This window comes from Pteropus alecto, unplaced genomic scaffold (assembly GCF_000325575.1).
Source record: "Pteropus alecto unplaced genomic scaffold, ASM32557v1 scaffold43, whole genome shotgun sequence".
NCBI classification, from domain to species: domain Eukaryota; kingdom Metazoa; phylum Chordata; class Mammalia; order Chiroptera; family Pteropodidae; genus Pteropus; species Pteropus alecto.
In genome coordinates, this window is record NW_006435764.1 from 8,781,276 (window position 1) to 8,797,542 (window position 16,267).

At 43.1% G+C, this 16,267-nt stretch overlaps 1 protein-coding gene and 1 pseudogene across 1 annotated transcript in view; one reads left to right on the forward strand and one right to left on the reverse strand.

Annotated features, from left to right (window-relative positions):
- Positions 1-153: 153 nt before the first annotated feature.
- The window catches only part of LOC102879832 (membrane-spanning 4-domains subfamily A member 4A-like), a 17,413-nt gene continuing 1,299 nt past the window's right edge, over positions 154-16,267 (forward strand). Inside the window, exons 1-6 of the mRNA XM_025046311.1 lie at positions 154-204; positions 4,293-4,443; positions 5,533-5,670; positions 6,036-6,092; positions 7,278-7,436; positions 13,937-14,038. Coding sequence (XP_024902079.1) covers positions 4,309-4,443; positions 5,533-5,670; positions 6,036-6,092; positions 7,278-7,436; positions 13,937-14,038 — 591 coding nt within the window. The 5' untranslated portion in view covers positions 154-204; positions 4,293-4,308. The remainder of the gene's footprint in view (positions 205-4,292; positions 4,444-5,532; positions 5,671-6,035; positions 6,093-7,277; positions 7,437-13,936; positions 14,039-16,267) is intronic.
- On the reverse strand, positions 2,423-3,056 carry LOC112479220 (annotated as a pseudogene).

The window sequence follows — 16,267 nt, forward strand, 5'->3', positions numbered from 1 at the left end:
ATGTTGAAAGAAGAAGAAAGGGTAAATAAGGCAATTTTTTTTTAGAAGAAGAAGGAAAACGAGAAGAGCCCTCCCCTGCCACCTCCAAAAAAACTGATCAGAAGTAAAAATGAAGAACTGGGAAATAAAACTTAAGATTCCTCAAGCCCAACAGAACTCCAAGGAAAGCAGAAGAGCTGACAGGAAGTAGAAGGAAGGCAGCAGGTAGGTCCAGAAGCTAAGACCAATCCTGTTTCTAAGGGGCAGGAGAGGGGAGAAGAAGCTTGGAGAAATGGTTTCCCGGCCCCAAAGCAATGAAGCATTTTTCACTCCTGCTCCATGGTGAAAAGCTGCACAGATAAAGGACTTCATTTCTAAGAGACTTAAGAGAGCCAGCTTAGTTCTTCCAATTGTAAGGATGCACCAGATGCTTTTGGGGGCTCGTGGGTGCTAGAAAAGGAAGGAGAAAATACATGTGTGTTTCAGGGCCGTGGGAACTAAGGCTGCCCCTGAGACAGGAAGGGCATTACGGCCTAAGTGGAAGGACCTAAGCTGGCTCCTTCAGATTCTCAGCTTCATGGATTTCTCGGCTGCTCTGGGACAGAAGGAAGTCTGCAAGGCAAAAGGGCAGAAAGGTTCCCATCCTAGGTCACGGAGGCCTTTCCTGTCTGTCTTCTCCCAATTTTCCCAACAGTCTAGGCTGGAACAAGGAAGAGTTTAGAGTTTTCTCTTGTTTTGATGGCTTCCCAGAGACATCCTAAAACACCTGAAGAGGGAGGTGAGGAGAGGCGAGAGAGTTAGGAAGGACCCGCATCCTCTGGCAACGTGAGACAGTCGCGAGGGACCTTCGGTGGCAGTCATTCTCTGTCCATAGGAACAGGTGCCGTGATGTGAGGGGACCACAAGTGGGTCTCTGTGGTGATGGCTCTTAGTGGCATGTAGATTAAACCACCGGTTGCATGGGGGCTTGACATGGGCATAAGCATGGAGGGACTAAACTGAAGATACCGATAAAGAAGAAAGAGGGCCTGATGGGAGGTGGGGGCAGAACAGACTGTTTGGTGGGAACACACATTATCCCTCTTTACGGGGAGGTGGGAAAGACATGGTAATGGGTGGATCAAACTGAACGTGAACTCCAGGAAAGGAGAGAAAACTCCTCCCTCTCGCCGGACTCCTCTGCCCGCTCCTTGGCCTGTGCTGTCCGGAGATGCTCTCCAGTTGCTCCAGTTAGTTCTCCAGGAAAGGCAAGCCTATACCCAAGACCTAGGTGGGCAAGAATACAGGTGAAGAATCAGAGTTGGAGGAAGCTAGCAGTGGAGATTGGGCTTGAGTAGCTGCACCTGGAACTGTTCTCTACAGTCCTTCCCAAAAACCTCATAATTGCCTTGGATTCTGTTTAATTAAAAAGGTGAGAAGGCAAGTAAATCAGTCAAAACCCCCATAAAACAAGTATCTTGATGGAACAACCATCAATTAAAGTGAAAACTGCGGGGAGATACAGTGGCTGGGGCTGAGGTCATCTAAAAGCCAGAGAGGAAAAAAATGCGTGTGTCTAAATCAGAGGACAGGTATCAGAAACTGGTCCCTCCTCCAGTTTGGTCACGGCAGAGCCAAAGATGCAGGCAACCAGCGAAGGTTACGTGGAGGCCTCTGGAGCCTGGAATCTCCCCCACTCCATGGGGAGAGCTACCTACGCGGCCGAGGGAGGGGACCCTAGGCCTTGGAAGCGTCCCAGAGCCGAAGATGACGCTGCATCTCCACCTGCCTCTCCACCTCTGCCTGCTCAGCCAATAACACAGCTCCCACCTGGTGCCCAAGCGCTTGCCTTCGCCTTCTCACTCTACCTAGAAACACCTTCCACAAGGCCGACTCACGGGCACCGCAGTGTTTTTAACTATGAGAAACTCCGACCACATGAAACCACGAAGATGATGTTCCCTACTCCCTCCTGCTCTGAGCCTCACTCTCCCCCAGGAACCTTACCGTGACCCAACTGGAAAACTATTCCTCGGTTCCTGGGTTCACCGCCTTCTCCATCCCGGGGAGACGAGGAAGAGGGGGCCACGAACAGGGATGGGCCAAAAGCGGAAAAGGGAAGGGGCAGGAGGCAAAATGTTTTCTGAAAAAAATGAGGAGGAGGATGGAAAGTAAGTAGGTCACCGTTCTGCACCTGTAATACAAAGTGAAGAAAGTTTATTTTGGAAGGCGCATCCTAGGCGATCTGACCCCCCAAGCCCCGGAGTCGGGGAGAGAGGCCAGTGGCAACAGCTGCCTGGTGTTGGGAGCTGATGCACTAAAAAGGGCCGTGATGGAGCTGTCAGGGAGGGGACAGCCCTTGGGAGCCAGGCCTCAGTGCGCTGTTACCGCAGGGGCTGTGTGCTGAGTGGCGGGGTTAGACGCTATTCCTTAGCTCTCGTGCTAGCTGCATTCTTGTCTGCTGCTAGCCACCCCATCTGTTGCTACAACATCGGCTCTTGTTCTAGGACTGCTCATGGAGCTCCACACCTCGGCTTCCATTTGCTGCACCCCCTGGATTCTGGGGTTTGCTCTGGCAACTTCTTAGCCATTGCCAGGAAGGGATTGTTCACATTCAGAGCCGTCCTGGCCGAGGTCTCTGTAAACAGCAAACTCTTGTCCTCGGCGTATGTCTGGGCCTCTTCATTCTCCACCGTGCACTCGTTGACCAGGCCAGCTTTGCTCCTCGCCGGGGCAATAATGATACCAGGACTGTTCCTTTACCCATGTCTTCGCTCGAGCCAAAGTTTCCCGATTAGTCGTGTCACAAACCACAGTTGCATCTTGGCCACCTCTGTAGTACACAGGAGCTAAACTATGGGGTCGCTCCTGCCCACCTGTGTCCCAGATCTCAAACTTCACTGTGGTGTCACCCAAACAGACTGGGTGAGGAAGGCCCCTCGAATGGCGCTCTCCTGGTCACGGAAGTGCCCTTGGATGAAACCGAATACCAGGCTGGACTTCCCCACTGCAGGTTCGCCCAGCAGGACCCACTCGAACGGGCCTGTTTTGCGAGCCTGGCGCTGCCCATTGGGCCTGGTTGTGCGTTTGCTGGTCATGGCTAGATTATCAGAGCGGGAAAGTGTGGAGGGAAGGGGGTGTCACAAAGTGGCAAAAGGGAGAGGGGAGTGGAAGGGGGGGGACTTCCAGGCTTCAATAGTCCTGGGGCTCCAGCTCCCCCTTCCCCCGGGGCCCCCAGCCTGTGTCTGACAGCAGCCTGAGCTCAACCAAACCCTCCTGCCCCTCCTCCACATCTCACTGTCTTTGAAAGTCATTTCACTTGAGCTATAGGGATTTTAGTAGTTTTCCAGTTTCAAAATGAATTTCTAATTTTCTTCATATTGTTTTTGGAAATTTTCTACAACAGAAGGAAAAACATTGACTTTTGGGTACATCCTCTTATGTACTTTCTGATCTTGATTATTTTACTATCCTACACATGATGTGTTCCTCAGGCTTTTTTTTTTTTTATTATGATGACATTGGTCAATGAAATCCAGTAAGTTTCAAGTGTACAATTCAACGGTAAGGCATATATGTATATATTGCATTAAGTTCTCATGAATTATTGATTACATTTTTCTGTCCTCATACTTTAAAAAATTTTGACTTTACTGCCAGGGATATGACTCAGAATTATAAATCCCCCCCACCCCCCGCAAATCCACAGTTTATAGGGTACAATCCAAGGGTAAAATACGTAAATCGTATTTAGCGAAGATGAATCTGGGGAAGGTTTCCAGCTCTGAGAATGTAACTGTGCTCTGATTAGAAAGGGGACTACAAAATAGTTTACAATTCATTGGGATGGAGATGATTCTGTTTATCACTATTATGAAAGTTATCCTTCAAAGGGGAAATAGATGTAATCAAGGGAATCTGTAGTAATAGGGACAGAGATAAAATCTGAGTGCAGACTTGATATGTGAACTTGAAGACAGTTCCCTAATTTGAGAGGCCCAGCATATTCATCTTAATTCTATCCACATTTCCCTCTCTTCAATACTTCTAGCATAGAAACCATGACACCTCTCTCTCTCTCTCTCTCTCTGTCTCTCTCTCTGTCTCTCTCTCTCTCTCTCTCTCTCTCTCTCTCTCTCGTGTGTGTGTATCTGTCTGTGTCTCTGTCTCTCTCTCCTTAAGGTGTTTCTTATTCCACTTTCCTGGCTGGCTTATGTAATAATTACTTCTTACAAAGATGTTCTAATAGTTCTTATAATAGTGGAAGGGAATGTAGATCAGAGGTTGTCCTGTCATTTCCAGGATCTCATCTTAAATTACATTTCTTATTGTAGCGCCTTTCCTGCTGCCATGACGACCATGCAAGGAATAGAACAGACCACACCAAAGCATGTGTACCAGCTGGGGCAGCCTGCTGCTGTCCAATCCTACTTGTGGAAAGGGGTAATAGACAAGTTCCTGAAGGGGGAACCCAAAGTCCTTGGGGTAAGTCAATTGTGAATCTGGGAGAAGACCAGTCATGTTGTAAACTCACAACTGATCAGAGCCATAGCAAATACTTGGTCCCGTTAGCCTCATGATACGTTAGCCAGCCCTAGGGACATCAATATCTGATGTTCAGGCCCTTTCACTTGAAAAGGGATATAATATTTTATTATATCACGCTTCTAATCTAGTTGTATTAAATATATAATGACTTCAGAGCTATTCTAGGGTGGTGAGTCATTCATGATAACTGTATTTAATTCCAGCATGGAAGAGCAGCCAAAGAAAAGGCCATATGTACATGCGCTGGTGTCCCCTCCACAGACCCTCCTGAGAACTGGTGGCCCCGTATTGTTACTGTCTCTCTTTGGGGAATTTTCTTAGCTTGCTCCTCTGAGGATGAAAATATTCTACCTCCGTACATTTCTGTTTGGAGTCTCAGGTGGGTGGGCCTGAAGGAAATGGACATTTTAAAGGAAGACAGATTAGAACAGGTGGAAGGACAGTGCATACAGAGGTTGATCCCCAGCCCAAGCTTTAAACCAGTGGGACAAAGTCAGGACACTTTGAATCCTTTCTTAACGCCATGGGGTAATCGTACCCTGACTCCTTTAATTTTAGACCCCTGTACACACTCATGTCCTCAGACCTCAGACCCCACGCCCCAAGAAAATGTCATATTGCATTTCTCTTTTTCTTCCCCTGTAATACTCTCCTTTATTCAGATTACTTATCCTTGCTAGAATCCCTGCTCTCTCATTTCTGGATCACTGCTCTCTGTGTGCAAAAGAGAGCAACAGTCATAGATAGCAGCAGAGAACCTCTAGGTAGGTCCCGATGCATTCTTTTTACCTTGAAATTACTGGGGCAATTGGGAGAGATATCCTGAGAGATACTTTTAGTAAATTAATACATCCACAGTTCTTTATATGAAAGAAATAAAATTGCAAGGGAAATCAAGAAGAGCACCTGACTTTCAAAATATGGAGAACAAGGGTAATTCAGTGGTTGGAAAGGGAGTGGCTTGGGCATCATTTTTGTGGTAGATAATCGGCTTTAACTTTTTTTCTTTTTTTTAATCATTTTTAGGTCGTGCAGATCCTGATTGCCCTAATGAACCTCAGCTTGGGGCTAATAATTATGAGCGCCACGTTCCCACATTTTGCATATGCATACACACACCCCTTTTCAGTGTATACGGGGTATACAGTTTGGGGGTCAGTGATGGTGAGTAGAACATCTTCTGGTCTCGTTGGAAAATAATCTTTAGTTTCTTTTTTTTTTAGTAATATCTTATTAAATTTTAGTACCATATTAGGGTTATTTATATTAGGAATTTAGAAGCTTTATATTTCAGTGCCCTCGAACAGTTTAAATACCATTTCAGTTAGATATTTTCCCCTGTGAATTATCTGGTAGAATTTCTTTGTTGTTTTGGGGGAAAATGGGACAATTATTTACAAACTTTTATGTTCTTCCAATATAGCTGATCTGTTTAATGTATTTATGACATCTGAGAATAGATTTTGGTAAGCTATGACTTCAAATATTTGTTTAAAGTTTTTGACCTGCCTTTTCCTCCGTGTTACCAGTTTATTATTTCAGGGTCCTTGTCAATTGCAGCAGAAGCTAGAACATCAAAAGGCCTGGTGAGTAATATTTACTCCCTCTCTTTTTTGTTTCAAAAGAAGAAGGATTAACCAAGTACATATTCTGCCAGATTTTGTTTGTTGTCAAAAAATCAGGAGAGATTATAAGTTTTACTAAGTTGAATCGGTCTTTCAAAAATTATAATTTAAAAAATTGGCTGATCATCTCATTACTGACAAGCGCATGAATAGTTGCGGAAGGTAGCTGCTGAGAGAATCTTAATGAAAATACAGAATTCCTGAGAAGAAATATTAAATGGGTCAGTCAAACAAACCCTGTAGCTTGAGATCCAATTCATGGCAATGGTGACAAGTGTTGGTGTGGCTTATTATTTATGACTTATTGATTAAAGTTTCTATTCCAACTGTATGCAGAAAGGATTTTGATTCAGTTTGCAATGAAAGAAATTCATAGTAATCTATTAAATAAGAAGCAGCTAATTTAAAACATAACATTCACGCCAGTTTATCTTTCACAAAGTCAATGAAAGGCAAAAGCCCAGATCTCAACAAATGTTTTTCCTGGCTAAAGACCATATTTGCATTTTCTTTGCTCAAAGGATAAATGTCACACTGGAGCGTGACCAAGTCTACCTCGCCTCAGTCTGTCTCCCTAGCATCTCCTTCAGGTGTCACCGTTCAGATTGATCTTGTGCAACATCCACACTAAACCAACCTTTCATAGTTTCCTGAGGAATATTAGTTCTCATAAAAAGCCTCCATGACTTCATCGTGAGAAGAGACCATGGAAAAAGGAATACACAGCAAAGAGAGATAACATGCAAAAAAAGGCAGGGAGGCATGAGAGGCGAACGACATTTAGAAAATACTGAGATGCCGGGCACCTGAAGCAGAGCAAGGTAGAAGATGGACATAGGTAGGACGGCCCAGCTGAAGTGTGGAAGGTATTGAAAGCCCCGCTAAGTAGATTGGAGTTGATTGCACGTGCCTGTGGGAGTCATCCGAAGGATTCGAGCTTGGAAAAAACAAGATCATATTTGGTTTTTGGCAGGAGCTTAGAGTCGAAACTCCTCTAAGGAAAGAGACACGTTAGGAGAGTATTGTAATAATCAAGACAGAGAAGATGGACTGGGTTGGGCAGGAAGTGGTGGGTGTAAAGAGCTTAATGGAGACATATCTTGAGGACGTTGTTGGATTGTTTAATTGATTTTCTTTCATTTCTAGGTTCGATGTAGCCTGGGATTGAACATCACCAGCTCTGTCTTTGCTATAACAGGAATCATACTCACTGCCATCAGCGTGAGTGTTTTTTCATTCGGCTATAGTCACTGTGGATATGAAACGATGTTGGAGAATTGTTTCATGGTCAACTCTATTTTTATGGTGAGCGCTTCTTCTTTTCATGGAAGTCTGTGGTGAAAGCAAGTCAGAGGAGCCCTGACTCTGGCAGAGTAACAATCAGTATTCCCCTAACTGATGAGTCACGACATCTCATCTCAATTTGCTCCTCCTCCATATGTGATGAGGAAAAGTGGGAAGAAAGCTCATAGTTATAGAACACCTACCCTCTCATAGCGTGCTGGGCGTTTTGCATGTTTCCTGTTTAATTTCAGAGCACTGATAAGTACGTACCATTATCGGCTCTAAAAATGGAGCCCAGATGCCAGTCCCTAGATGTCCCCAGCGCTTCTTGATGGAGCCTGATGGACATACCTGGTTCTCTAATAATAAAGTAAAATTGTCTTGAACATTATCCGACAAGTGGCGAATAACATCTCTGGATGCGCTTGCAAGATTAAGCACTTTCGGCCTCAATATCTAGCTTCTGGCAAATTCTCAATCACTATTCTATATTTTACTACTTTTCCGTATCACTTTCCCTCATCTAAATGTTCTCCTCATTGCTTTATTCTCCACAGTACCACTTACACAAGATTTTGTAGGTAGTAAAACTTCTTTGGGCCATTGGGTAACTGTGTGGAGGAAAGATTATCACAGCACAATATAACAAACTAAAGTGAAATTATATTAAAAATTTTATTAAAAGTTCCATTAGTCATCCTCGACACCACTGAATTTTCGGTGATCTCCCCTCCATAGGACCTTTAGGCATTTCACTGTGCTGCTTATTAGTTCTTTCTCTCATTATCTCTTTTCCTCCTCTAAATTTGGAGACCCAACTTTCTGCCTTATCATGCAGATCAGTTGCATTGCCTTTTCTTCATTCCTAGCTAAGCCTTAGTAAATCTTTAGTGCTATATTTTCACACCAAAATATCCCCTTGAGCATCTTTGCTAAGCTAATTTACTCCCCTTGAGATTTCGAACAGTTCTCTTTTTAAACTTTTTTGGTTTTGTTTTTCCATTACAGTTGACATACAATATTATATTAGTTTCAGGTGTACGATATAGTGATTAGACATTTATATAACTTACGAAGTGATTGCCCCAATAAATCCAGTACCCATCTCACACCATGCATAGTTACTACAATATTACTGACTGTATTTCTTATGCTATACTTTATGCCCCCATGACTATTTTGTAAGTACCAAGTTGTATTTCTTAATCTCTTCCCTTTTTTCACCCAACCTCCCAATCCCTCTCCCATCTAACGACCGTCAATGTTCTCTGTATCTATGAGTTTCTTCCCGATTTGTTTGTTCGTTTCTTTTGTTCTTTAGATTCCACATATAAGTGAAACCATATGACATTTGTCTTTCTCTGTCTGACTTAGTCCACTCAGCACAGTACCTTTTAGTTCCATCCATGTTGTTACAGATGGTAAGATGCCACTCCTTTTTATGGCTGAGTAATATTACAGTGTATAAATGTACCACCTCTTTTGTATCCATTTATCCATTGATGGACACCCAGGTTGCCTCCATATCTTGGCTACTGCAAATAATACTGCGACGAACATATGGATTCATATGTTCCTTCAAAGTAATGTTTTAGATTTCTTTGGATAAATACCCAGAAGTGGGATTACTGGGTCCTTTTTTGTCTCTTGGTATAGCCTTTGTTTTAAAGTCTATTTTGTCTGGTGTAAGTATTGCTATGTCAGCTTTTTGTTTGTTTCTATTTTCATGAACTATCCTTTTCCATCCCTTTACCTTCAGTTTGTGTGTGTCTTTCCATCTGAAGGGAGTCTCTTGTAGGCAGTATATGTAAGGGTCTTATTTTCTTATCCATTCATCCACCCCATGTCTTTTGATTGAAGTATTTAGTCCATTACATTTAAAGTTCATAATATGTAGTTATTGTCGTTTATTTATTTTTTATTATTTTCTTCTTCTTCTTAAAGAAGTCCCTTTAATATTTTTGGTAATACTGGTTTAGTGGTTATGAACTCCTTTAGCTTTTTCTTGTCTGGAAAGCTCTTTATCTGTCCTTCAGTTGCTGGGTTGAGTAATCTTGGTTGGAGGTCTTTGCTTTTCATCATCACTTTGAATATTTTGTACCAACCCCTTCTGGCTTGAAAAGTTTCTGTTGAGAAGTCATCTGATAGTCTTATGGGAGCTCCCTTGTAGGCAACTAAATGCTTTTCTTTTGCTGTTTTTAAGATTCTTTGTCTTTAATTTTTAGCATTTTAATTATGATGTCGTGGTGTGGTTCTGTTTGGGTTCATCTCGTTTGGACTCTCTGTGCTTCCTAGATTTATATGTCTATTTTCCTTCACCAGTTTAGCGAAGTTTTCTGTCAGTATTTCTTCAAATAGGTTTTCAATTCCTTGCTCTCTCTCTTTTCCTCTGGTACCCCTCCCATGAGAATGTTGGTACGCTTGATGTTGTCTCCGAGACTCCCTAAGTATCATGTTTTTGGATTCTTTTTTCTTCGTGCGGTTCCGACTGGGTGTTTTCTGCTGTCTTATCTTCTAAATCACTGAATCGGTTCTGCTTCGTCTAACCTACTGTTGATTCCCTCTAATGTATTCTTTACTTCAGTTATTGTGTTCTTCGCTTCTGACTGGTTCTTTTTATGTTTTCTGTCTTCATCTTTATGTTTCCTCTTTGTTGAAGTTCTCGCTGAGATCACTGAGCATCCTTATAGCAAGTGTCTTGAACTCTCCATCTGGTCGATTACTTGTCTCCACTTTGTTTAGTTCTTTTTCTGGAGCTTTGTTCTATTCTTTCATGTGGGACATGTTTCTTTGTTCCACATTTTGACCATCTCCCTGTGTTTATTTCTATGTATCAGGTAGGGCTCCTAAGTCTCCTGGTCTTATTAGAGTGGCTTTATGTAGTAGGTATCCTGTGGGGCTCAGTGGCACAGTCTCCCTGGTCACTTGAACCAGGATTTGCAGGTGTGTCCCTTGTGTGAGTTGTGTGCCTTCCTGTTGTAGTTGTGCCTTGTTTGCTATTTGCACGTAGTGGGATGGATTGACCCTAAGGGTGATTGGTTGTGAGGACTGGTCGTGACTACAGTAGAGGAGCTGTTGTTCAGGGTTGACTCTACAGAGCAGGATTCACTTTAGCAGGGTTCTCGGGCCTGCCCAGTCTTCCCTTTGGGTGTGTCATCTTCGAAGGTGACTAGGAGGGTTCTCACCACAGGCTAAGTTCAGCTGCCACCTCGACCCTGCCCAAGGCCACCTGGCATGAGCCACAAAGTAATCCACAGATGGCCTCCGCCTGCACTGGGCTTGGAGGTGCCTGGGAGAGGTCAGGCCTCGAACTAAGCTGGCTTCTGCCAATGCCAATCTTGGGGCTGCTCAGCAAGATTTTAGGAAAATCTGCAGCATGAGCTGTGGAAAAGTCATTGGATTTTATTTGGGTGGGTGTATAATTTGGGTGGGGCAGGGTCTCAAGGAATCACCAGGGTAAGGCAATGTTAGCCAGGTTGATAGAGATTCAGATATGACACTTACAGGCTGGGAGAAGGGAGGACTCAACAAAGGAACAATGGCTTCTGCCAGTACTTCTGTCTGGGAGAAAGCTTCCCCTCCAGCCCTTGCCCTAAAGCCAGACAATTTAGTTCTTCCCCATATGTCCCCGGCACCTTGTGAGCTGCTGTCCCAGCACTGGAGCTCAGAGAAGATGAGTCCATCAGCAAGTAACTCTATGCATGGGCCCTTTAAGAGGAGTGCCTGGTACTCCAGAAGCCGTCTGTCTCACTCAGCCACAATCTTTACTAGTTTTCACAACCAGAAGTTATGGAGGCTTTTTTTTCTTGGCACTGGAACCCTAGACTGGGGACTCCGGTGCCTGGTACCCTTACTCCTCAGAGAGGACCTCTGCAGCGGAGATAGCCCTCTTGGTTTTTAACTGCCATATGAGGGTGTGAAACCAGCCCATTCCATATCTCTGTCCTTCCTACCAGTCTCAATCTGGCTCCTTCTGTATATCCTTAGTTGTAGGACTTGTGTTCAACTAAATGTCCAGCAATTCTCACTCATGGTTGTTCTGTAGTTTAGTTGTAATATTGAAGTGGTCGTGAGAAGAGATTGAGCACAGCATTTTGCTCAGATCAACATTTCTAATAGTTCCTATAGTAAGCAATTTTGTTTCCTGCTGCTCACTCAAAATATGAAGAGTATTTCTTCAGAGAATTAAAATTTTTTCCCCTGTGGTCACACAGTTTGAAGTTGGCAAAAGCAAGATTAGGTTTAGTAACTTCCTGCCTCTAGTTTTTCTATTATTCAATATTGTTCCATGTAGTTATCCTGAAGAATCTTACTTTCAAAATTTCCAAAATTTTCTCTACCCATAGACGTTAAGGGCACAAAGACAGGGACAAAATCTGAAACTGACCAGCTTCGTGGGTCTGGCTTCATGAACATTGGACCTTTGCAGTCACACAGGGCTTTTTAGTTAGAAGAGCCTATACTTGGTTTACTACTCCACTGTTATTATCTTGAAGTTCCTAATACTTTTTTAACAAGAGGCCCTGTAAATAATGTAGCTAGTCCTGCCTTTATCTCCATTACCTTCTCCCCAGAGGCAGCCACAAATTCCTATGTGTAAACATTTTTTTCTGCTTCTCCTTATAGCAGAGGACATCCATAAGGGCTCCCTAGGACGTGAAACATCAGGTCTGTTCCCACCTGGGCACTTGAATGGTCAGTCCACAGGTCTGTGAGCCCATGCTTTATGTCCAGCCCTAGGATTGGCCCCTATCTTCAGGAAGCTCCAATCTCTTGGGAAGGGAAATACGGAAATATTGTAAAGCAGTTAGAGTTGGACAAAGGCCCAAGAAATTATTTTTTAATATAATTATACAAAGAGGTTAGAAAAAAAATGAGTTCTTTGTAGGAAAGATAAAGTGCACACTACTTGGAATCATTAGGCAAAAATGTATGAAACTGCCAATGATCAACTCTACTTGATCTAGAAAGACAGTAGTTTCATATGGTTCAAACTAATATATTACCTTTGGCTACTTTTTGTTGGAAATCTAGCTTGGCGTCTGTTTTTTGGTCAATAAAGTTTTATTGGAACACAGCCATGCCCATTTGTGTGCATATTGCCTGTGGCTGCTTTTGTGTTACAACAGGAGAGTTGGGTATTTGCAACAGAGACCTTATGGCCTGCAGAACCTGAAACATATGCCATCTGGCCCCTCATAGAACGTTTGTCAATTCCTGGTCTACCTTACAAGATGGTAAGATCCTCGAAGTCAGAGAAATTGTCTGTTTTGTTTGCTGCTTTGTCTTCTGTCTCTACAACAATTCCTGAAACATAGATGCTACTGAATATATTGGAGAGACAAGATAAAGAAACCATGAATGCAAATATTCTCGAGGTCCACTTGAGTCTGCGTCACTCATTCCTGGGTTCCTGTACTATTGGCTCTTCCACAGCAGAGGTACTGTTGCCATCCAGAGAAAAAGAGAGAATATTTTAGACCGAAGAATTCGAGGTATCAATTCAGGCATCAAACTTGAATTTTTAGAAAGGAGTGTACACTCCAGTGTTTCTCAAATCTGACCGTGTGTTTTGGCTCAAAATTAGACCTAAAGCCAATCCTGGGGGAGCTGGACTAAAGACTAACTTGGCGTCTATTGTTGCAATAGTTTCTTATTGTTGTTGTAACAAATTACTACAAATTTAGTGACTTAAGACAACATAAACTTATTATCTTAGTGTTCTGAACGTCCAAAGTTTGGAATGGTTCTCACTGGGTTAAAATCTAAGTGTTGGCGAGGCTGTTTCCCTTTTGGAGTCTGTAAAACAGAATCAGTTTCCTTGTCTTTCCTGGCCTCTGAAGGAGGCCTACATTCCTGGGCTTGTCATCTCTTCTTCTTTCTTAAAAGCAAGCAGTGCAACATCTTCAAATCTTTCCTGGATTTTGATTCTTTTGCCTTCTGCTTTCGCTTATTAGGATCCTGTAATTACTTTTGGGACCTCCTAGATAATCCAGGATAATCTCTCCATCCCAAAGTTGGCTAATAAGCAAACTTAATTCCATCTACAAACTTAATTCTCCCAAATCTGCCGTGTAAGGACTTATTCACAGGTTCCAGAGATTAGGATGTGGACCTCTCTGGTCTCTTGTCGTTCTGCCTACAATTATTACTGCGTCTACAGTTACTAAGATATGAGACCACATTATTGTGTCAACTGTATAAAATCTCTAGTGTCTGAAAGAACCAAGTTGATAATTAACCTATGATCCCTTCTCCCCTTTCAAAGCATTTTCACATTCTGTATCTAAAACTGCACTGTAAATTAGAGGGTGTGAAAAATGATTACTTTATTAGTGGAAAACTTGAGACGATAAGTCACATTCAGCAGGCCAAGGATTGGACAAGGGCATGGCTATGATGAGGAGCCAGCTCTCCTGACCTCTGGGCAGTGCTTCTGTTTTGGCACTGTAATCAGAGGTCAATGTTTTGAACTTGTCATCTCTGTTCCTCACATTTCCTTGTTATGAATTTGCTCCTAGGGAATGGATGCTATAGTGCTCATTTTAAGTGTGCTGGAGTTCTGCATTTCTGTATCTCTGTCTGCCTTTGGGTGCAAAGTAACCTGTTGTAATCCTGGCGGGGTAAGTACTGGACTTCCCTCGAAGATGCCTATGTTAGTTTTCTATTGCCATGTAATAAATTCTACAAACTCAGAGGCTTAAAACAACACACATTTATTATCTCCTAGTTGCTGTGGGTCAAGAGTCTGGGGAGCTTAGCCAATTCCTCTTAGCCGATTCCTCTGCTCAGAGTCTCACTCATGGTCTCGGCTGAGGCCTCTGACCCTCTTCCATGCTCACATGGTAGATTTATTTCCTCTCAGTTGTGGGACTCATAACAACTTGTTTCTACAATGAGGCCAGAAGGAGAGTGGACATCTCTAGTGCTATAAGCCTCTTTTAAAGGGTTCACATGATTAGGCGAAGTTCATCCAGAATAATATCCTATTTGATAAACTCAGTCAACTGAGTAGTAACATACTTACAGGAGTAATACCCCATCATATACACAGGTCTCACCCATAGTCAAGCGGAAAGAATCACACAGGTGCGTGGGTCACCTGGTGTCATGTTAGAATACTGCCTACTACAGTGGATAAAGAAAAACTATTTTTCTCCATCCTTACTCCCTCAAAGGACCCCCTCTCTTAGTCTAGATCAAAGAATGCTTCACAATGGACAAGTTTCCAGAAAGTGCCATATTTTCCTTCATTATACTATTCCAGCAACCTTCCCTGGGCTACTGAAGAAAGTCAGGCTTTCAGAATTCTCTCTCAATGTGTGCACACCTGGCCACTCTCTACCTTGAGAACTGCAGCAGAGCCTCTTGCCTGCTAAGCAGAAGGAACGTCACAGAGAGAGGACTGGGAAACGGGAGGAGAGAAGAGACCAAGAAGCACTAGGAAGAATAGGACAAAGATGTCTTCCAAGAACTGAGGGTTCCAGGATGAGGAAACGGGTATCAAAACCCTAAAACACGTTCATTAGTTTTATTACCCAATGGCCCAGACAAAGCCCAAAGCCAAATCATAAAATAATAATCGTTTAATGAGGTTATTTGTCTGTGGGTACAGAGCTAGGGAGCGGGAACCCCAAAGAGCAATGGCTTCGGGCACATAATGTCTAAGACTTTATCTCTTCCTGGTTCTCCCATCCATCCCCTCCATTCACACTGAATTTGTAGAAGGACCAGCATTTTTCTTCGTTTTCTGATGATTCCTGCCATTCTGGATCAGTGTTTTTTTGCAGTGTTTTAGTCATGGCAGGCAAGTCCATGGTTTGGGGATGCTGTTGCCATTCGCGTAAACAACCTGGTTTGGAAGATGAACTCTTCATTTTCCAAAACGCCTTGGGCATCATCATCCACATGTAAGATCAGTCCACTTGCCCAGACCACAGCCACAGCTGTCGCCATCCCACGTTAAGAGCGATCACTGCGCATTTTTTCATAGAGGTAGCCCGATTGGGAGAATGCCTGAGAAACACCACCACACTGATTTCGAGACTCAATTCAGAGAAGAAGGGATCGGCTCTGATAGCGATGATATTGTGTAGACGGGAAACAGAAATCCGTGAGGTTGTTTGCTTGAGTAATCTATGGCGTTCTGATCAATTTCACAGGTTGTGATCATTATGCCATCAAATCCTCACATGGCAGAAGCAGCATCCCCTGCAGCATTTTAAAAGGTTCGACGCCACCCACAGACCAACAGGAAAATGTTCCGGAAAATCTATCCTGACAGTAATGCAAGAACCCCGCTTGGAAAATTACTAGAATCCAACTCTGATTTGGATCATTTATATTAAAATTCAGAATCATGTTCCTATTTTTCCCAGGGACTCAACAACTCATGTCACCGGCTCTTTATCAACAGTAGCAGAAGATAAAGAAATAAATGTAATAATTCAATAACACTTGAAAACTTTCATCCAACTTTAGGACTTTATGTAAGGACATCAAGGCGGAAAAATAAGGTTGGGCAGAAAAATGACAAAAAGATACTGGGAAAATGAGGCCTCCATGCAGACGACGTATTTCTGCCTCCCAGGCCAACCCCTCCCCCCCCACCTGTCTGACTCTTCCTAATTTTGAGAATGCGGAGTGTTCTTACCTTCGTAAAGTTAAGATGTATGGCTTTTTCCTTGCTTTCCTCTCTCTGCTTTCCTTCTCCCAGAGAAAATACCTTTAAATAGTGCAGTCAGGCCTTGTATGTGCACAAATCATTATTTGAGAGTAAGTTCACATAGAGTAAAAATCATCTCGTGGATCAGATTCAACTTCTATTTTCTTTCCCTCTGTCTTCACCTTCC